Below are 23,486 nucleotides of genomic sequence, written 5' to 3'. Positions count from 1 at the left end.
GAGGCCATGTGTCCTACAGAAGCTGATGAACCCCTGTTAGATTTGGGGACTTACGTTGGTGTTGACTTTGTAGGCATCCTTGGCTGCCTTGATATGAACAGCATCTGGCTCAATGGTACAGTTGGACTTAGTTCTCTGGTAAACTTCTTTGTATTTCAGCTGCAGGAGGAAACACAGGTTAATTTTTTAAAGCAGCCCACAAGTGTCTTTAAAAAAAAAATTAAAACTGTAACTATAGTACACAACGCTTCTTAAGGCTGAATACATCTGTTGTGAAGAAATGATGCAGCCATCGCATCTAGTAGACATGCACTTATCCTGTCTCAGATCTTAGAGTCTACCCCTCAGGACACATTGCGTCTGTTCACTGAGTTACCATAGAATTTATGTCCTCTGAGCTTGTGCTGAAAAGAACAGCTGGATAGCAGTCTATGTGTTTTCCCTTCCCCAAATCAGAAACTCGAGTTTAGAAAATCTTGAAAACCACTGATGGAAGACAAGACTTCCCCCAGTGGCTCAGCCGAATGGAGTCAGGCTTGTCCTTCCACACCCCTGTAGTTGTAGCTGTTATCATTTTATGTTGTAATTATTTATCTGTCTACTGAGCTGAATCCCTTGCGGGCAAAGTTGTGTATCATTCAGTATTTCATTCCCAGCAGCAGGCACTTAACAGAAAACATATGAGCTCAGTCACTCAGTTGTGTCTGACTCCTTGCAATCTCATGGACTGCAGCCTGCCGGGCTCCTCTGTCTACGGAATTTGCTAGGCAAAAATACCAGAGTGGGCTGCCATTTCCTCCTCCAAGGGATCTTCCTGCCCTGGGGATGGAATCTGCATCTTCTGCATTGGCAGGCGGATTCTTTACCACTAGTGCCACCTGGGAGACCCCCAAGGAACCAAATAAATATTTGATGAATCAATGTACTGATGGATGAATGCTATCATCACTATTGCCATTGCTAGAGCCACCACTAGTGAGTTTCGGTGGGAGAGGGAGGAACAGGGAAGGCTTAGCCTCTGTGAGCCCAACTGGTCATTTTTTCACCTCGAGCCTGGAATTTCTAGCTTCACCCATTTCTGCTCCTTTTAAATTTCAGGGCCCTGAAGCCTCATCTGGGCCTTCTTACTAATTATTGCAGAAGGATCTTAGATCTTAACATGGTTAAATCTGAAATAAAACTGTCCAAAGGAAGCCACAGTAGTGCTTATTAAATTTGCCTGATCATGTGAATCACAATTTTCTGCGCTTTTTCATAAATGTAGCAAATCAGTAGCTTTAGGGTTCAGGCCTGGACATCCATATTTTTCATCAGTTCGGGTTATTGTTATAATCAGAAAGCTTAAGGAAATGGATGCAGAATTGCTTCATTTTTTTTTTTCCAGTGAGAGAGAATGGGCTGCTCCACATAGGGGATCTACCTTATAGATGTTTATGAATACCTAATGTTTATGTTTGAAGTGCCAAAAATTATTTTTATATGAAAAATATAAGTATTTTTAAATGATTTATACATTTCTGCCTTCACAAACAGTGCACGGATATATTTAACATTTTTCTAGGCAACTCAAAGTCAATAGTGTGAACCCATTTGTTTATCTACCAAAGAACTCCTGAGCACCAGCCTCAGTCAGGGCTTTGGGGTAGGGATTCCACAGTTGCTTTTACTATTCTTTATGATGTGATGCCCACAAAGCCATGGAGTTCTTTAACATATTAATCTATTTGTTACCCAAAATGCAAGGAGATCAAACCAGTCAATCCTAAAGGAAATCAACCCTGAATTTTCAATGGAAGGACTGATGCTAAAGCTGAAGCTCTAATACTTTGGCCACCTGACATGAAGAGCTGACTCACTGGAAAAGACCCTGATGCTGGGAGATTGATAGCAGGAGGAAAAGGCGGGGGACAGAGGATGAGATAGTTGTACAGCATCACCAACTCACTGGACATGAATTTGGGCAAACTCCAGGAGACAGTGAAGGATAGGGAAGCCTGGCATGCTGCAGTCCAGCAAAGAATTGGACACAACTCAGTGACTGAACAACAACAACCAAAATGATGAGTTTTCCACCACAGAATCTAGCTATGTATATCAAAATATATGGATATAATTTCTACTCAAAGTATTAGGATTTAATGGCTACCTTGTTCCTCTTAGCAGAGATGAAGCTTACAGAGTCCTAATAGAGTTTACGGCCCACTGCATTTTTCAGATGGTCTCAACAATATCCTTCTATGCTACATGCTTTTCTGCAATGTGACCTTCCCATTTGTTCACCCAGAGGAGGCCTGTATCTCTTCACCCCTTGAATCTAGGTGTGCATACTCTGCCCAGCAAAATAATGCAACAGTGACTCTGTGTCAGTTCTAGGAGTAGCCCTTATGGCTACTGGGTCTGGAAGCTTCTACTCCAGCCTCTTAGGACACATCCACCACGCTGTGAGACAGCCAAACCACAAAGGCCACGTATAGAGGTTCCTGTCTGTACAGTAGCTGAGTGCCCAGCCAAGCTTGATCAGGCCCCAGCGCTGGGAGCAAACAGTTCTTGGTTGTGTGGCTCTCCTGAGCTGCAGCTGTCTGCCAGCATACATAATACAGCATCTACTCAGCTATGCCCAGTCAGCTCACAGAATGCTGAGCAAAAAAGGATGACTGCTGTCTCAAACTGCTACAATTTAGATTGACTATTACACAGGTATAGAAATTGGTCCTGGGTTTGTTAAATCACATTAGAAAGAGGCCAAGGTGAGAGGGGCTGCAAAGCCATCCCGGTACTTACATCACTGACTTCATCTTTGACCTTCCGGACATGCAGCAACATGGGCGTGTCGTGAATTGTAGTGTAGCCTCTGGGTTTCGCTTTGTTGTATTCCAACTTATACAGTATCTGAAAGAGATGTCAAGGCAGAAAGAGCCAATGTTATGCATCTCAATTTATATTGCAATGTATGTAAAAATATAAAGGGAACATTGTTGCTATTGCCATTGAGTATATACAAAGGAAAGAGAGTCCCATAAACTCATCAGGTTTTCATGCTTTCTGCAAGTGCTCTAAACACTCCCATGCCTCTACAATGGGGTGTCTGCTAATTTGGCTGGGATGATACTTTACTCTAAAAGAAGAGTCCTGAGCAGAGGAGGACATTCAGTGTCCCTCCCTCCCTCCCACTAAATGGCGGTAGAGTCTTCCAAACAGGTAACCATCTAAAATGCCCTTCCACATTTACAAATACCCCCAAGGTCAAGAAACCACTCAGTGCTCCCCGTACTTACATCACTGATTTGTTTGTTGACTTTTGTAGTACGTAGGTGTTCTGGAGTATCCACAATTGAGGTAAACTTGTCCTTTGTTTTTTCATAATTCTTTCTGTACTTGATCTAAGTTGTAGAGGAGAAGAGCAAGTCAACTTGAAGTAGGAGAGGGCCTTCAGGGACTCTAGCTCTCCTTTTGAGACAGTCCCATGGAAAACAACAGGATTATTTTATATATATCCCCATAGATGTGGGGAATGATGCCATGCTCTCATATTAAATCTTTTTGATAGCAATAGAGTAACAGAGTGAGAAAATAATAAGAATAAAATGATAGTTTCCATATATCATGTGGAAACTGAGCCCCAGAGAGGTTAAGAGTATAAGCTAAGGGCATGTGTAGGGTGAAATCTCAGAGCCAGGCCTAGACCCATGCTCTCTGGAGTCTGACAAGTAATGATTCACTCACAGTAAGCTGCATCAAATATATATTTTCTTAAGCTATGTTTTCATATCAAAGATGAAACAGATGAAAAAGATGAATACGTACAGTTCAAAGCAGTTATTCTAAAAGACATTCACTTTTGAAATTTAAGTCATTTTTTTTTTCATGCACATAAGCAGTTTCAAGCAGACACAAAGAGCGCAGCAAAATTCCATGCACAACTATCTGATGATCACATCAAGATGAAGAGAAAAGTTCAGGCAAATAGTATGTCCATTGGAAGGCAGTCTCATTTCATGTGCGGGTCTGATAGCAGACTAAAGTGATAAAACAAGTTGCTAATACAAAAGTAAAGTGATAAAACAAGCTGCCAATACAAAAGATTGATTAAAACTTTTTGGGGGTGTGGAAACAATGGCATTTTATTAACATTGTATCTGGTAGGTAATGACCACTGTCTTTTTTTTTTTTTGCTGCTTCAAATTTACCTTTCAACATATGATGGAAAGGTGGTGGAGTGTGCTTCAGATGACCTTGTAGGAAGGCAAGGTGATCAGTAGTATTGTCAACATGTGTGTGTGAGGACAGATGTGCTGAAATAACCTAACAAATACAGTATCAAACACAAGTGGGACCATGAATATGTCCAATATTCAAAGAGCTGCACCATCATCCTCATCTCTCCAAAATGGTACAGAGTAGTCATTAGAGAGCAATGTACACATTGGATGAAAATTTTAGATATTCAGACCTTTGAAATACGGTCAAATTTAACTAAGATCCTTATCTCTAAGAAATCTATTTCTTTGGGGCAAACAGTGAAAACCATAAACTAATGTCATACCAATTTGGAAAACTTTGGCAGTTTGAAAAAGCCTCAGTCTTATTAGGAGTTCCAAAGGTGTCAGAAGACAGAGAGATGCTGCCCACTGCAGCACTGCGCTCGGCCACATCCAGAGGTAATTGGCAGGGAGTGGATGTTTATGCAGCTTTGTCATGGGAAACCAGCTTGGGCAGGGGGCAGGGAAGGAGACCAGGGAAAGCTTAGAGATGAATGCCCCAAGGCTTCTCAGTCTCTTCTTCCCATCTCATCAGACATTACCTGGCTCCACATGTGTGTGTTGTAGAGGGCAGTCAACATATCTGGACGCAGGATTTCATTACATCCTTGTTTCAGAAGCATCTTGGCACTAGACTTATATTTTCTCTGTTCATGCAAAGAGCAGTGAAGCACAAAAGAGACTTATGAAGACAGAAAAGAAGACGGCTCTATATCCCGATCACCTCTGAGTGAAGAGATGTAGGCATACAAACTTCGTGTTCTCATGTGTATGTGTGGGTGAAGACACCAAATGCATTATAATGCCAAGCAGGCTGACTGTCAATTTGCAGGTGACCACCATAGCCTTTGTGAATGGGCAATAACAGAGCTAGACCCACCAAAATTGCCTCATAGAAAAGATGACATCATCAGAGTAGAAAAATACAGTAAGGAGTTCTGTCTTCTTTCCATTAATTTTTTTATTTGTTTCTGCATTTGCACCTTAATTTGCACTTTGCACCTGCAGTTGACACACAGGCCCTCCAGAAGGATGAAGGGTGGAAGGACCCAGTTGTGCATCGCCTCTTCACCACCGCACACATGAGGACACAGAACATAGACTGGCACACTCAAACAGCTCGTGGGCTCTTTGGGTGGCTAGACAGATACTCTCGAACAGAACATCCCAATATCATAGGCAGAACCTATGACATCCTTGCAGCAGACGGGACGACATCTCATGAGAAACTGGAGCGCAGTCCTGCTTGGCCATCCAGGCGGCCCCATCACAGTACCTGACTAATCTGGTCGCCTGCGGTCTTAGCCAGCAGATGTCTAGGCTCATCGACTACCAGCTGGTATTTATCTTTCCGCTGCTCATAATCAGCTCTGTATTTTTTCTGCTCAAACATCATATCAAATTATAGCAAGAGTACAATTTCAAGGCTGTATAGAAATGTCCCAAGATAAACACTTCAGAGAGCCAGAAACGTGTCCTTTCTAGAGGTGGGCTCCCAAAGCATCCAGGGTAATGAAATCAGGAAGGGAAGAGTTAAACAAAGGAAGATCACCTGGAGAAGGCTGGGGCTTGGGCTAGATCAATTATGATACCCAAGTGGAAGCACCTTAGGCCTAAAATGTCCCATCTTTATATATGATGTAATTAGCAATGTTGGTTTTATGACATCCTATATTTATAATAAGGCACTGACTAGCTATTGGCTTACTACTTAGTGCTGGTAGAATCAAAAGCATATTCATGGACACATTCTAATACTAGTTAATTTATCTTATTATAAAAGAGACCTGGAAATACTTTATGAGTTAGAAAAATAGAAACAAAATATATCAAGACTGTCTTCCTAAGAAGTTACTGATAGTAATTCTTCAGAGTCATCCCACCTGGAAATCTACTGAAAATAAAGCAAATTTAAAAACAAAACAGAAATACATTGAAATAAATATACCATTGGCTATATTTTCATTTTTTTAGATTCATTTTACTAATTTTCTAATGTTTTTGAATTTATGTAAATCTGTAGAAAATACAAAGACAGGAAATTAAATGTAAAACCATTCAAACATACGTTAATTCATAGCTTGCTTATTTCATCATTTTAAGCTAAATTTAACTTAAACTATTGCAAAGTCAGTTCCACAAAAAACTGGGTAGAAGACAGAGGAATATCTCAAGTGCAAATGGACACTTCTCTGCAATGTGTGAGTAACTATGGCAGTGTGTTTGAATGTGTGAATCACAACTACATGACTAGGGCTGCCATTTCTGGGCCTTGGTAAGGGATACTAAATTAACTTTGAACTTATAGGTCTCCCAACTCTATACAGAATCCTGCTGAAGGGAGCTCAGCTGAGAGGCACCCAAAGGGCTGTGCTGCCCCACGCCAGTGTCGGCAGAGGCCGTGCTGTGGGCCCTCACTCCACTCTGCACAGGCCCTGCATTTGTTCTTATTCCTGCTTTTGGCAGAGCCCATAATGCAGGGATATCATAAGTGTCTTCCCAAAGACTCAAAGGCTTTCCTGTCATTCTATGTGTTGCGTTTTAATCAAATGTCACTTATAGACTACTAAGGGAAGTTAATAGGTTTAACTGGATCAGGTCATACGTACCTCGTTCATCAGTTGAGTCGCAAACTTGAAATGCCTATTGATTGGACAATCAGCAACATACTTGAAATTTGACTTTGTCCTTTCAAATACCTCTTTATACTTATACTAGAGAAAACAGATACATGGTTACTTGATAGCAGGTTGTGATTAAGAGTGAGACATGTGTGATTAATTCATTCATAGAGTTAACAAGTAATTACTGAACATACTCTATCTCCCAAAACAATGAAGGGCATACCACCCCAATGCCTTGAAAACTAGCCCCCAAATACATACTTTCATTGAATAGACGTCAAATGGATCTATTCCCATATTGGGTAAAAAGTCAAATCAATTTCTTCTTTGTTTCAATATTTATAGTGATAATTATTTTACTTGGAAGGTATTTCCATGTGCATGTGAAGGCAGTTTTTAACTCTTTAATTAGAAGTAGTTTTCCAGGAATTAGTCAGATAATTATTTTAGAATAAGAATATGCTAGCATCTAGACCACTACCTGTTTTTAAATAGCCCCACGAACTAGACAATTTTTAAAAATTATCTCTAGGGATTGTAACAAAGAATACGCAACAGAATGAACATGGTCCACAAAGTCTAAACTATCTGGCACCTTTCAGAGAAATTTGCTGACTTCTATTTTAGAACTCAAAGGAACCTAATCTGACTGCTTTATTTTGTAAGTAGGAAAATGAGGCCATAAAAAAACAGTTATTTGCTTCAAGTCGCATGTTAAGTTTGTGAATTAAAATAATCTCACTTTATATCTGCTGCCATATCAAATCACCCAGAGACATATTACTAGGAAGGAAATTCTGGAAGAGCCATGAGGAGTTGTACTGAGATGGCCTTTTATCAAATTCCAAGGAATGATATAAATAAATGATTACTGTTGTCAATGAGGTCAGCACTAAAATATTCCTGAGTAGAGTGAATAACGCAGTATGTGCTCCTACTTTAGGGGCTAGAAGCAAGGACAGAGATAGAAATATGAGAAGCTGTTTCCTCATTTCTAGTACTCTGTGGGCAGTGGCGTACACTGCATGGATGTGGCCATTATCCCGGAGTAGATGCATACCTTGCTGTAGAGAGTCTTGTTCTTTTCAGCTAGAGAAAAGTCGGGAGTATCATAGGCATAGCAACCAATGCCTCTAAGCCAGGTCAAATCTTCTTTATATTTTACCTGGGAGAAGAACATCAAAGAGTTTTAAGAACCTACCTCCAAATAGCAGTAGGTTAGGATCAACGAAAGTAGAACAAATAGAAGCTCTGACTGTGAGGTATATGGAATAATAAAGTACAGAAATAATTATTTAAGAGGTGTTTCCATTAATACTGATTTTTGCCCACTTTATGGTATATTGTACTGCATATTAGAATTTTCATTTTAATACCAATTAAAGTAATTCAAATTTAACAGGCATACTTTCCTAGAGAGTATATCATTAAGCTGGCCGCTGTATTTTCATATAAAGAACTAAAATTTCTTTCTAAATGAGCATTGTTATGTGTCTTAATTGCTTCATGAAGTAGTCTCTCCAGTAGATCAAAACTAGGTTATTGTTTAGCTGAAGTATATCATTTCCAGCCATGTAATATGATGTAACACATTTAAAAGAAAAATTAGACTGATAAATTTGAATACATTTTTCTGTCTCCCAAGTTGAAGCTCACTTATTCAGCAATGAGTGTTAGGACTTAAACATCCATACACAAGAGCTAAAAGTTACTCAAGTTTCAATCAATTGTTATACAGTGTTTGGTTTCATAAGTCATGTGGGCATATGAATTTATGTGTAAAAACAGATTTCACAACTCACATCACTAACTGCATCAGTGACTGCCCGATGGTGGAAATGCTCAGGGCGATCAGGAATGGACCTCCAGAATCCCAGCTGGCTCATGTAGTTCTCCTTGTATTTTATCTGTAAAACCACAAAGTTAACGTAAAGTTAACTTTATCCAAAGTTAATGTAAAAAAAAATCCACTTGTTTCCAGGGAGTTTTAGGAAAGGGAGGTACTTTCAAAAATGATGGTGGGTTACTGAGTCCAACACAAGCAGAAATGAGTAGGGACATACTTTGCTGATGTGGTCTGTGACTGTGCGATGGTAAACGATGTCCAGAGCATCCTTCACAGTATGGTATTTCCCTTTGGTCTTTTGAAATGTTTCTTTATAGCGTAGCTGGAAAGAGAAAAAGCACATGGATTGTGAAAAAGTACCAAATTGTATAATTAAGCTCTTTTAACCTTGAGTTCTCTTGTCTTCTTTCTTATTTTTCTCTTGAATAAATTTGGGAGAGATCAAAAAGCTCTTTCACATCCTGGAAAAGGACTTTAGGAGAAAACTAATGAAACTTGCATAAAGTATGGAGTTTAATTAAAAATAATGCATCAATATTGGCTTGTGACATATGTCCCATGGTAACGTAGGCTGTTAACAATAGGGCACTGGGTGTAGGCTATGTGGGAACTCTGTACTATACTATTGCTACAGCTTTTTTATAAATCTAAAAGTACTTAAAAAGTTTATTTAGATGCAAAATGAGCAAACCAAAAGCTCATTTGGGAGGAGAAAGGGAAAAAAAGCATAACTTTGTTGAGCCCAAGACCTACTAATGCACGTGGAAAAAGAAGAAAGATTTAGTTTTTAACTCCTGGTATTAAAATGTCTCCTCCATGGAGCAATCCTGAACTTGATTTCATTACAATCTGTATCTCTGTGATGTTTCAAAAGATATAGCTCTGACTTGAGCCTAGGAATATAACAGAAGAGTCATCTCATTTACACTAAATGAATACTTCTCTCAACACACTGTTTGCAACCTCAACAAACCCTTTTTTTCTGGATAGCTGAGCAAACACATATTGAAGGATACCTTTAACTTTGTTTTTCAGATGGGTAATCTCTTAAGATCGTTTCGCCCTACTTGTGGGGATAGCCATGGTAGATAGGCTGAACTTAATGTGAGATACCACCCTTGTTACACTGGTGTAAAATGATAGCTCCAGGGGCCAATTTCACTGTGTGGACATCTCTGAGAAGTGGTGATGCAAGTGAGTAAGTTTGGTTCAAATTAATATTCAACAGTAACCTTGAAGTGATAAAGATGGGGATGTCACAAGAAGACAAAAAATATCCAAGCAAATTGATTTTGAGGTTAGCATATGATTTTCTCTGGTGGCTCAGAAAAATCTGCCCACAATGCAGGAGACCTAGGGTTAGATCCCTGGGTCAGGAAGATCCCTGGGAGAAGGGAAAGGCTACCCACTCCAGTATTCTTGCCTGGAGAATTCCCTGGACAGAGGAACCTGGTGGGCTACAGTCCATGGTGTCACAAAGAGTTGGACACACTGAGTGACCAGCACTTTCACAGATTATAACTTTCTCAGCTTATGTTTTAAGCAAACTGACATAGCCTCTTTCCAACCAGCAGACTCCTTTTAGATGCAAATGAAAATTTATGACAAAATTATAGAACTGAGATATTGTTCCAATTTGCTGTACCTTTTCACAATTCAGTTTAGGGATCACTGTAACTTGCTAAGATGCCTTGAAATCCTAGTTATGTTGCTAAGTTGAGGGTGATGGGGTTGCTTGAACTTTCAGCTGGGTTAAGTCCCAACAAGTGCAGTCCTCCAGAGACCCCAGCTCAGGTAACAGGTGCAATGAATTCACAGTTGGGTTCTGGGACACAAAACTGGTAAGGACTGTCCATCTACCCAGGGTTGATTTCACACCTTCATTAACAGAAAATCTCATTACCATTGAAAGGCACTCTTGTCCTTGATCATATGATATGAGAGATGAAAATCTGTCCCTCCTAATTCTAACAAATGTATCATTCACATGACTTAGCAATCAAGGGAGGAACAAATATTTTCTGAATGTCAACTAAGAGACCAGTACTGTTTTAAAAATGTGTACCATTATCTTGAAATTTAGTCTAATTTAATTATCACAATTCTTATCCTCATTCCAAATACAAGAAAAGAGTCTCAGAAAAAATAGGGAAATATAGAGTCATAGAGCAGACAAATCATAGCATCAGGATTTGGAACTGTGTTTGGCTGGCTCCGCGGGCAGCATTTTATAGATAAGTAACAATTAGTCATCAAGTATCCCTAGGAATGCTACCAAAGAATCAGAAGGGTCATATTTTTGCTCAGAAGAGTAACAAGAAAAGCAGTAGGTTTTCAGCATCTCTCTTAGCGACTTTGCCAAATGGGTATTGTTTGTGCCTGTTTGTTTGGCTTTTGTGTTTTTGTTTTTTTCCTGATTCATGTTGTGAGGCAGGACTTTGAATTACAGATGTGACTGTAATATCTCATGCTTCTTAGGTACCACCACCTTGGCTGCCCCCTCACAGCAGAAGGAAGAAGGCAGAGATGCATACATCACTGGCGTTCCAGTAAGCCCTCTTGGCTCTGATGAGGATTGGTGTGTCTGGAACCGGAGTGTACTTGTCCTTCATCTTTTCATATTGGATCTTGTACTTGTTCTAAGAAATGAAGATGGAAGAGAGAGAAATTTAAGCTCAGGAGTCTTCATCCTTCCCAACTGACAACCATGTCACAGATCCAGCCTAGGGACACAATGGATAATGCTTGTTAAGAGAATAGCTCTGCCTTCTGTGTCTTGATACTGCTGAGCACAACTTCTAGAAAGGAGCTCTCTGATCAGTGGCAGCAGGTAAAGGTTTGAATGAAGGATCTGTTTTCTTTGCCCAGTGCCTCAGTGCTGAATTCCCAACTTACCTCGCTGACCATGTCCTTCACGTGTCTGGCGTGCTTCAGGGCTGTGGTCTGGTTTCCAGCGTGATGATGGGGTCTTTCTTTGGTGGCGAGTTCAACATATAGATACTAAATAATAAGAATAGGGATCATATGTTATAGAGATAAAACACTATACTTAGTATTCAGTCCTCTTTACTCATTTCTAACCCTAAAATGGAAGGGCAGTATCTACCTGTTATTGCCCTTTTGTTTGCTACATGTGTTTTTGTTTATTTCTTTCTGTCTCCTGTTAAGAAACACAGGTACACACTCTAGTTATCTAACATTCTTATTGCTGAGTATGGTTTAATCTAAACACATGTGATAAAATGCCAACAGAAGAATGAGACGATTCTGATAGATTTCTCAACATATTTTCCTCCATTTTTGCCTCAATATGTGAAATGTGGTCTCGTTTGTCTTTGGACAAAAGATAGGTTCTATGGAACAAATTTTAAAAATTTACTTTTAGCACCTGGAGTCCACAGACCACTCATCCAATGATTAAAATTGTATAGAACTTAGAAAAGACGGCATGGCATTACCTGCTCATGTGAAACCTAACCATAGTGACAACTGCCCCCAGAGAAAACAGCTTCTTGAAGTTAAAGGGCATGAGGCTGCATCAGGACCACCAAATATGAGGGTCTGCCACTGACAGGAGTGGTCAGGAACACAGAACCACCCCCCTACACACACACACACACACACACACACACTCCCCGTGGTGCCAGCCCGGGAGGTTTCTGAATCTTCATGTATGAACGTTACCTGGCTCTGAAGCTTCTGCCCTCTCTTGGCTCTGGTGAGATCAGGTGTATCAGTAACTGAAGTGAAGATTGACTTCTGCTTCCTTCCTGCTGCTCTGTACACCAGCTGGAGATAAAATAGTGATAACCATCATTCCGTTTCATTGACAGATTCTGTACCCTGCAGATGCCTTTATTGCTGACTTCAGAGACAAAGCAGGGGCTCTCCCACTGTGACAACCTCAATTTCTGTCCAACAAACCAATACTTTATTTACCCTCTCCTTTTCTTTTTCCCCTGTATCAAAATTAGAAACATTCTGCAGCCTGTTAAGGGCCCAGCCTCCCGCTATGTTCCCGGTCCCTTCTCTCTCATGCCGTCTAGGACTCTGTTCCAGCAGTTACCCCCGACTCTCTAAACCTTCAGCCCTGATTTTCCAGTCTTCCCTTCTTCTACAAATGGACCCAAGTCCCTCTTTTCATCAGGTCTTTTCCAACTTCTGCCAAAGGCCTTATTTCTTTCTTTCACAACCAAGCAGACTATGTTTTTCTTTTCTCTTTTGATTAACTTCTCAAGGGAATAGTTTGGCTGCTACCCAACCACTCCAATGAAGTGAATTTCATTAAGACTACCGCAAACATTACAATTGCCAAATCCTAGAATGCCTCTCTGCAGCAACTGTAACTGCTCAGCAATTTCACTCCTGAACTCTGTTCTCTGCCTTCCATTCCCCTGTTCTCCCCTAGGTGGCCTCCCATCTTTCTAGGCATTCCTCAGCTTCCTTCTATGGTCCTGCACTCCCCCAAAGACAGCTATTAGCTGGAGTTAAGTGTTGGCTTGGCCCCTTTTACCCTATACATTCTGCTTGGATAGCCTCATCTGTACCCAGGACCTCAACCATCAGTCTGAGATTCATGGCTTCCAAATTTTATTAAATAGCTCCTTGATATCCCAGCCACACAGGCCAGAAACTTGGGGAGTCATTCTAGAACCCTTTTCCCTCATCTGTACACCAAAACAGTCATGAATCCTGGACTCCTAACTTTGTGACAGTTCTTAAATATGACCTTCTTCTCCTTTCCCACTGCCAATGCCCTAGTTCAGCCTCCTATACCTCTTGTTACTACACATCCTTAAGAGCCTCTAAACCACCTTCCCAAATCCTCTATTGGACACTTCACAGGGCTTACCCATCTTTAACAAGCCTGAGAAAAAGATTTTCTTAAAGTTCAGAACTAATTAGGTCTTAATGTTCAGACTTTCCTGCTCGGAAATAATTCTTCAATGACTTCTCATCAAGTCCAAGATCATTAATATACCAACCACAAGTCTTCATAACCTGGCCTGTCTATCCTAGGTCTCCAATCTCATTTCCCAACAGTCTTCCATATTCCCCATGTGCTATCTGAAACCCATCCCAGTTTCTAGAACTCATTATGGCCAGTTTCAAATACTTTCTACCTAGAATTTTCTTTCCTGTTTTATCTGCCTGAAGAACTCCTAGAGTCCATACTGTCTTGATCATTCCTGTAGGATACTACTTATCCTATTGATGTCTGTTTCTTCTCAGAGATTATGAGCCCATGGATTGTAGAAGCTCAGTTTATCATTCTTTTATCACCTTGTATTTAGATAAAAGATCTGAAAAATAATAGCCCACTAATAAATATTGAGGCTATTTGTTATTATTTAATATAATAAGGCAAACTAGAAAGTCTAAATTGAGAATAAACCCTAATTTATCCTAATCATGGATAAAAATGCTGGTTGAACAGATAAAATGTAGGAAATAAATTATATGTATATACATATGTATGTACCTGTCCATTTTCTTACATCTAAATTATATATAAGTACAAGTTGAAACAAAATTTAGCTCATTTGCTTGGGACTGTTTTTGGTGTTACTACTGAAAGAAAGGAGATAAATAGAAATGTATTCTTTCTCCCAGGCTATATTTTTGAATAAACCAAATCCACAAAAGCATGGAATTTTATGGCTAAAAGAAGCCCAAATCATCATCTAGTCTAATTCTCTAGCTCAGGAAATTGGGGTGTTGAACTGAATTAGATAAGGTCACATAAAATGGAAGTAAATTTGGAACAAAGACTCACCTCCATGCCATTTCTATAATTCCCTTTGAAGTATATTTTCCCTGTACTTAGGCATGCATTGTTTGGTATGCATTGTTTATGCTCCTTGGGACAACATCTCTGCTTCCCAGTACTACAAATAAATACGTGTCAAAAAGTTGCACAATTTAAAGACAACTCCAAAATCAATAAGTTGAACTTTGAGTCATCAACTTTTTACTAAGCCAGTGTTTCCAAAACTTTCCTGATCTTTAAAAACCCCAAAGTCCTTGCGGAGGAAGAAGAGGGTGAGATGAGTGAAGAGAGTAGCATGGAAACATACGCTACCGTAAGTAAAACAGACAGCCAATGGGAATTTGCTGCATGATTCAGGGAACTCAAACCAGGGCTCTGTGACAACCTAGAGGGGTGGGATGGGGTGGGAGGGAGGTTCAGAGGGAGGGGACGTATGTACACCTATGGCTGACTCATGTTGATGTATGGCAGAAACAAAACCAGTATTGTAAAGCAATTATCCTTCAATTAGAAAAGAAACCACAAAGCCCTTATTAAGCACAATTTGCAGGCTCTACCCCAGACCTTCTGAATCCAAGGTAATAGCTCGAATTGGTATTTTCTCAAGCCAGGTCATTCTACAGTGCAGCAAGTGTGAGAGAAATTGCACTACTAAAAAAAATGCCTATTTTTCTTCCTCAATGTTGTTGAATAATATGCATAAAATCACACTAGGAATTGGGAAGAAGAGAAATTAAAGTTTTAGATAATTCTGAACCCAGACAGCTAAGAGAAGTAAAGGTATTCCAAAGAGACCAATAAGCACATTAAGTTCCCAAACAACTTAATTATTTGGTGGCTGGAGGAGAGATGTAATACTTTAAAGCAGTGGTTTCCAGTGCTGGCTGAATATTAGAACTATCTATGGAGCAGCTAAAAGCACACAGATATCAAGACAGAGAATCAGAGTCTAGTGTGGGCCTTGGGATTGGAGTCCACTCAAGGGCAGTTTTAAAATACTTCAGAGATGATTCTGATACTTAGCAAGAGTGGAGAGGTACTTTTACAGAGGGGGGGGAATCCCACGTGCATTCCTATCTGAGTGCTAGCACTGGGTGAAATAACAGGGGGACGCACTCAGGTAAGCAGACGTGCTCAGGGCAGCATTTGTAACTGCTGAAGGGTGACATCCTCTGCCCTGGCTCACTCCGAGTCTAGGAGGCTGCAGCTCCTCTCCACCAAAGACAATGCTTGATTTTCCGGGGCTCCTCTAAGTCTAAGAACATCAGTCATTCCTAATCTGCACACATCAGAGTTACTGAGAAAGGAGAACTAATGAAGTGACCTGACAGCTGGATGGAGTCTGATGAATAAGGCCACAAGACAAACTGGGCTGAGGGAAAATGGCCCACTGACCATTTACATTTGTGGCATGTCCTAACCTCTAGGAAGCACCTTTTAGTCCCTGGCAAACATGGACATCTGTTATGACCAAAGCACTATAGGATACACATGGAAATAAGGTGGGGGGCCAATCTTCAACGGACCAACAGAGGTGGAAGGGTCCCATCTGTGCACAGCTAACTGCAGTCAATCAGGAGCCTTGGTGCAAGGTGGGGCAGATGAAAATGAAACTGAGTCTTTTGGAACTTGAGAGGGCAGCAGAGCAGAAAGCCATTGATAGCACTGCCATGATCAGAATGTTAACTGCAGGGATTAATGACAGAGAAAGTTCAGAAATAAATTCAGTTTGGAGACTACGACAATAGTGTGAGACAGAAGGACTCTTCAATCTACAAAATCGTGCGATGTTCAGCTATAGGTAGGGCAACTATCAACAGCCTCATCTTATTAAAAAGGGACAAAATAAGTAAACTGAGGCAAAGTGAGGTCAACCAACGTGGTTTACACAGGGTGGCCACACTCTGTAATTAAAGGCAGAAGGGGATTTGGGCCTAGTACGATTGCCTGGAAAAAGATCACTTAGAGGAACGAGGCCCGCATGGTGACAGATCTCCGTACCTCGCTCAGATGCGTCTTCAGTTCCTGCACTTTTCTGTATTCCGGAGTGTCGAGCACCACCTTGTATTTGTCCCGCATCTTCCTTGCCTTATCGGTGTATAGGTAGTGAGACTTAAAGACAACAGTGGGAATGAAGGTCGATTAATTACTTCAAGAATTGCAAGTCGTGGTCACGCGTTCAAATGGTGGGCACATGCAAGCCGCGGTGACCCTCTCTGTGTCCTGGGTGTCTTCCCAGGCAGGACCAAAGACCATTCGTCATTTTACTAAGTCCACTACCTTTTACAGGAGGCATACCTCATCTTAAGTGAGTCATGACTTGCTCAGTGGGTTGAGGGAAAATTTCCCCTTAACAGAAGCTACAAAGATTCTTCCTGCCCAGCCTGTGAAGCTGGGGCGGGGTGGGGGGCACTCACCCAGAGCTTCCGCAGGTGCCGGGAGCGGACCATGTCTGGAGTGTCATACAGGAAGCAGCCCAGTCCCCTCAGGATCTGCAAGTCCTCTTTGTATTTAATCTGTGTCACAAACATAGAAACATAGCTGGTTGTGAGCAAATTCAAAACAAGAACAACTAAGACAGAGTAGTGATACTTTTATACTGAAGGATCTTCATTTTGGTTCATCACATCCACCCTGTCCTCTGAGTTTGCTTGAACTCAAGGAAATCACAGGGTTTTAAAATTTAAATTGCTAACACTGAACTGAAAAGAGGACATGGCTATTATTTTATTATTATATGGATGAAAAATACCATAGATTAAATGGACTGGTCTTTTATGAGAAGGAAACATTCAAGGCGAAAGAAAAAGTGACAATAGGAAGTGGTGAAAGGGGCTGGGAGTAGTGGTAAGCAAGAGAAATATACTAAATGTGACTAGGACAGAGGCCACTTGGAGTGAGGTGCTAGTAATGATTTGGTGTTGAATGTAGAACGGTGGTCAGCAATTCTTGTATCTCCCAAGTGGTTCTCTTACTACTTGGAGAAATGTGGGGTCCCCTACTTCCACACTATTTTACCTCCAAGTTGTACACTCAGTTTACAAGTACTCAATGCAAAAGGCTGCTCAAAGACTGGCTGGCTTCCATGTGGAGAGCAAGCCTGCTTCTTGTTAAGAGTCCCCCAGAAAGACCCTTATGAGACACTTACATCACTGGTGATGTCTCCCACGTAGCGGCAGTGAAGCACCTGGGGTGTGTACGGCAGCGAGATCATGTGGCCTTGCATTTTGAAGAAGTCTGATTTGTAAATCAACTACAGGGGGAAAATGCCCATAAACACATAAATTAGAGACCAATGGTTGACCTTCACCCTTGGGTTCCATGGCCTCCCCTCTCTCCTATGAAAATACCGACCTCACTGACAGCCTCTTGAGTCTTCTTGACTTGGCGGATTTCAGGAGTGTCGGGAGTGGTGTGGATCTTGTCTTTCAGTTTGTGGTATAGTTGTCGATACAGTCTCTGCATTGGAGAGAAAACCATTCCAGGTGTTTAGTGTAGGATGATGAGGGCATCTGTACATTAATCAAATATTTCACATATTTAAAGAGCCGTAAAAGGCAAGATCAAGGTACAGAAAGTGATTGAAATTAGAAAAACATGGAAAATGATATTTATTTTACTTCAGTGAAAAATTTGAAGCACAGGCTTCCACTTTCTATCAGATGGCTGGAAAGTAGGGTTAGATATTCAAACCAATAGTTCACGTAGAAAACCATTCAAGCTCATGAATCAGACTAATATGCAACCTTATTAAAGATTTTTTTAATACAAATGTCAAAAGAAGGAATTAATTTGCATCACAATCTATGGATGGGTGGGTCTCAACAAAGGTATTACTAAATATATAAAAATATTGCCACAGGATACCAGTATCAAAATGATGACAGGATCCCCTTATTCCTTGCTGATAAATTAAAGTTTGTAGCTGAAATACAACTAATCCTTAATGCATTGCAAACAAAGCCATGGTCTTTGAAACTCCTCACAGAATTAATAATCACAGTACCTCGTTGATAATGCTGTTGACCCTTCGGACGTTGACAAATGGGACATCATTGGGTCCAAGTGTGTACCCATATGCCTTCATGTGTTCATAAACTTCTTTGTACTTAAACTGCAAAAGCAAAGTGAGAATGAGATCTCTGATGGATAAACAAAGAGTAAGCATCACATTTGTCAAATAGAAGAGGGTTGTCACTTTCATTTGAAAACTACTCTCTAAGCATTAAGTATGGAAAAAAATCATTGACAAAATTTCTATAATAATCTAAGTCTTGAAAACTATTTTGTTTGCTAATAAAGCCAGATCCAGAAAGGAATACAATTCATGGTTGCCTAGATTAAATCTGTTTGTAAGTTGGTAGGCAAAACACAACAAAAAACCTGTATTTTTAGTCCCAATATGGCTAGGAAATTAAGAATATGCAAAGCAGAAATGAGAGACTGATTTTAAGACTGACGGATGAACAATTTCATAAACTGTTTAAAAGAATGATGTTAGATAACTAAATCTGTGACTTTGCTTTGGAAACCATCTTACTGGGTCACTGGCTGTGGGACTTTGCTGGTCAGTAGGTTCAATTTCCAGGGCTCTGGAGGGCACTATGGAGGGAAGATCTCATTTTTGAGCTGATGGCTGGTTTGTGGTATGGCCTAAAGGTCAGAATCACCAGGATAGACAATGCCTCTCCCGGTCTGCTCATTACATCCCAACCTGACACTAGTGGGAAAGCTGCAGGTAATGAGAACCTAAGTACCCTCCGAGCTTTCTAGGAAATGGGCACAGAAGGTCAGTCATGAGGCAAGTATCAGAGTCTTTCTTGTCAAAGGAACACACGGTGAAGTTGTATTTTTTTAATAATAAGATATTGCAGAAGGCAGACTACAGTATCGCCACACAGCAGTAGTGCACATATGAAGGAGCATTTCCAGTAGGTGATTTGAGATAGTTCAGGATGTTTCTGTGTTAAGGCCAACAGAATTAGAAGCATTATGGCAGCCATGATCCCTGAGCCAAGGTAACTGAGTCATGAAGATAGAACCCCATGAAAGTCGTTTACTAACCCATCATGCTAACCAGGCACGCCTAGAAAATACACCATCTCCCTTCCCTGCTACCATCGTTTTTTAAAAAACTATTTTAATTCCATCTTTTTTTTGGCCTCACTGCATGACATGAAAGATCCTAGTTCCCCAACCAGGGATTAAATCTGTGTCCCTCTCAGTGAAAGTGACAAGTCCTAACCATTGAACTGCAAGGGAATTTCCTCTCATCATTGTATCATGCTGAAACTTCAGGGTGTGAGTAAGGGGATGAAAATAGGCTATTAATAAATATTAGTATCCTCCTTCCTACTTTAAGCCCCATCTCAACAAGGAGGAGACCACTCACATAGCTGCTCATGTATCGGGTGTCCTTGGTGTGTTTGAAGTGAGGGGTGTCAACTGGAAGCCTGTATCCAGTAGGCAGGGCATGCAGGCCAGCTTTTCGGTACAGATTCTGCCAGAATGAAGAAGAGCAAGTTAAATGACAACTATATCAAATGATGGATCTAAGTTAAACAAATCATTTCCAGCTTGTGTTAGGTTTTCAATCTACTTACACTCACTGAATTGATTTCAAGAAGGAATTAAGTAAATTCTAAGAGTCAAGCAATGAATTAAATTCAGTTCAGTTGCTCAGTCGTGTCTGACTCTTTGTGGCCCCATGAACCACAGCACGCCAGGCCTCCCTGTCCATCACCAACTCCGGGAGTTTACCCAAACCCATGTCTGTAGAGTTGGTGATGCCATCCAACCATCTCATCCTCTGTCGTCCCCTTCTCCTTCTGCCCTGAATCTTTCCCAGCATCAGGGTCTTTTCAAATGAGTCAGCTCTTCACATCAGGTGGCCAAAGTATTGGAGTTTCAGCTTCAACATCAGTCCTTCCAAATGAACACCCAGGACTGATCTCCTTTAGGATGGACTGGTTGGATCTCCTTGCAGTCCAAGGGACTCTCAAGAGTCTTCTCCAATACCACAGTTCAAAAGCGTTAATTCTTCGGTGCTCATCTTTCTTTATAGTCTAACTCTCACATCCATACACATTAAATTACTCAATGTATTTTTTTTTTTAAAGAGCAATGAGTGAAGAGGCTTAAAGAAAATACTTCTATTTCTAAACATATGCCTGGTTCACAGAATAGCATCCAGCAATAATTTGGGAAAAGTAAACAGGCAGCCAGCGCCACCTCTGTGGTTAACCCTATGGTTAGCTGATATTCAAACCATCACCAATCCTGAGATAGTAGTAATTATGAGACACATCTTTGGGAGCCCGTAAACACAATATCTTGATGTTAGGCTGTTGGGTCAGGAGGCTCATATTTCATGCAGGAGGAGGAAAGGAGTTTCTATGATTTGAAATATTCTGTCTCTCAGGGGAGGTATAGGAATTAAGACTAGTACTTAAAATATTAAAAACCAAATTACTTTTAACATTCAATAGAGGAGAGAGGCATTAAACTTGAGACCAATGTAACACTGAAAGTGAAAGTGTTAGTCGTTAAGCCGCACCCGACTCTTTTGCGATTCCATGGACTGTAGTCCACCAGGCTCCTCTGTTCATGGGATTCTCCAGGCAAGAATACTGGAGTGGGTTGCCATTTCCTTCTCCAGGGGATCTTCCTGACTACCAGATAACAAAGAACAAGGATATTAAATATGTGAGTGGAATCTAGTTTCTTTCTCTTCTGAATTCTAACTGCAATCTTTAGCTTTATTTCTTACTGTACATGGTCTTTTATGACTACATGCCTTGTCTCTGTCCTCTTGTCTTGGACTGTAAGCTTTTTGAGAGCAGAGATAGTTGATTGATCCTCTTCTCTGTATGCATTTTTCCAAAAATGCCCACTGCTTGCTCTCAGCCAAGAGGGCAGACAGGTGATATACTGTTTTTTCTGTTTCGTTTTGGTTAGCTCATGTGACTGGAGCAGTCTTTATGATTTACAAGGTCAGGCTGAGGATACCCAGGAGAGGCCACTTCTACAGAGGCCTGGCCCCCGTCCTGGGTTTCTGTGGGGCAGTCTGGCCAGCCCTCACTGCTCACCTCACTCTGGAGCTTGTATGCATGAAGGGCCCGATCCAGATCCACGGTTTTTGTGGTCGGAGCCACTCTGCCTCTGATGCTGTGCACGTAGTCATAGTGGTAGACAGCCTGGATGCAGAGAGAAGCAGAGTGAGTGGACTGCACTGTGGCCTCAGGGTTAAAAGAAGCAAAGTAAATGCAAATGCAAGTCTCTTAATATAAAGATGGCAGCCTGCTCCCTTTGCCTCAGGAACTCTATCTCGAATACTAGGCCTTGTCCAATGGAATAGGGCCAGTGTGTGGATCCCACGCTGAGAAATCAGTGGAAGAGTCAGCTCAGGCATATGAAGTGGAAGAACAGGCGTTTTACCAGCACGAGTTCCACAATAAAAGGTTTTCATGTTCTGACTCACTGGTGGGATTTAACATTTGCTTATTAACCTGTGGGGTTAGTAAAAAGGGGGCAGCCTGCTCTGTACCACTGTGCTATTACACAGGTATTTCCATCCACTTTCCCGCTGCCCACATAAGGATGCTGAGGCTCAGGGGATTAGGTGCCTCTCTCAAGTCTATCAGATTACATGTGCTAGAAGCCTCATCAGTAACTGCAGAGACCCTCTTCTCTCCATCTCATCATGCATGCACATGTGCTAAGCCACATCCAACTCTGCAATGCTATGGACTGTCCATGGGATTCTCCAGGCAAGAATACTGGAGTGGGTGGCCATGCCCTCCTCCAGGGGATCTTCCCTTACCACAGTGAGCACTAGATGAATTAGAAAGCTGAGACGGTGAGGCATAAAGCATTGCTCATGACACAAGGATACAAAAAGCAACCTGGGAAGTTCTAAAACACTAAGGATTTCATAAACTTGGATTACTTACAATGCCTAATAGAACACATCAGGTTTTAGGAAATCAGAGAAGACTCCTCAGTACTTTCTAAGGCACCAACACTGGTCTCCCACTGAGAAACGGCCTGGCCCTGACTGTCTTTTGTTCTTCCCACTCCTGCTAGTGTGGTGGCCCTGTTTTCCTCTCCCTGAAGTAACTTCTCCAGTGGGCACTTACATCACTTAGCTGTTTCCCACTTTTGACAGCCTGAACATAGACAGGAGTGTCAGTAACCAACTTGTAATTGTTCCTTGTTTTCAGCATGTGAGCTTTGTACTTGATCTGTCAAGAGGAAGAAAGAAAATAAGCCTGTGTTAGACCATTCAGTATATTTGAAATTGTTGGTTTTCACATAGAGCTTGGTTGCTTTTAGCTCATGGCATTACATTAGCCCTGAATTTTATAACAATCAGCATAATCAATGCTTATAGTCACATGGATTGTCTAGAGTCTTCTAGGAGGCTTGACAACTGCCTTCCTAGAAATATTTAAGCTTTCTTACTAAAATCTTGATTATAGTATTACCTTACCTAGCAAATCCTCTCTTTACAAATAGATCCTGTCCATAGCATCACAGACTCCTAATAAATGAGATGTTTCTAACAATAGGTATTATGTGCTCATTAATATATCCAAAATCATTCATAAAGTGGTGAGAAGAACCAGGGGTCCCTTCTGTACCAGAGGACAATGGGACAGCTCATCTGCATTGTCTGCATTCCTGAGAAATGGCCACTCTGCTCTTCAGCATCTTCCTCCAGCTCGGCCATCCTCATCACCACTTCAGACACAGTAGGGTGTGACAGTGTCTGTACTTGACGTCCTCTCCCCTTGCCTCTAGACCACACAGGGAAGGAAGCATACTTGAAAGAACCAAAACCCAAAAAACAAGGTAAACTCACATCGTTGCGTAGATCGTAAGCATGCTTGGCGTGGAGAATCTCAGGAGTGTCCCAGACGTAGCAACCAATGCCTTTCAGCCAGGTGAGGTCATCCTTGTACACAATCTGGAGGTTGCAACAGATG

At 41.1% G+C, this 23,486-nt stretch overlaps 1 protein-coding gene across 1 annotated transcript in view; it reads right to left on the bottom strand.

The window, feature by feature from the left end:
• The window catches only part of NEB (nebulin), a 220,594-nt gene that overhangs the window by 37,111 nt on the left and 159,997 nt on the right, over positions 1–23,486 (bottom strand). Inside the window, 20 exon segments of the mRNA XM_043894059.1 lie at positions 55–159; positions 2,782–2,889; positions 3,276–3,380; positions 5,536–5,640; positions 6,869–6,973; positions 7,944–8,048; positions 8,686–8,790; positions 8,947–9,051; positions 11,264–11,368; positions 11,625–11,729; positions 12,414–12,518; positions 16,501–16,611; positions 16,917–17,015; positions 17,648–17,752; positions 17,854–17,958; positions 18,506–18,613; positions 19,892–19,999; positions 21,588–21,695; positions 22,638–22,742; positions 23,363–23,467. Coding sequence (XP_043749994.1) covers positions 55–159; positions 2,782–2,889; positions 3,276–3,380; positions 5,536–5,640; positions 6,869–6,973; positions 7,944–8,048; positions 8,686–8,790; positions 8,947–9,051; positions 11,264–11,368; positions 11,625–11,729; positions 12,414–12,518; positions 16,501–16,611; positions 16,917–17,015; positions 17,648–17,752; positions 17,854–17,958; positions 18,506–18,613; positions 19,892–19,999; positions 21,588–21,695; positions 22,638–22,742; positions 23,363–23,467 — 2,112 coding nt within the window.

Source organism: Cervus elaphus, chromosome 33 (assembly GCF_910594005.1).
Source record: "Cervus elaphus chromosome 33, mCerEla1.1, whole genome shotgun sequence".
Taxonomy (NCBI): domain Eukaryota; kingdom Metazoa; phylum Chordata; class Mammalia; order Artiodactyla; family Cervidae; genus Cervus; species Cervus elaphus.
This window is presented reverse-complemented; position numbering and strand designations above follow the sequence as displayed.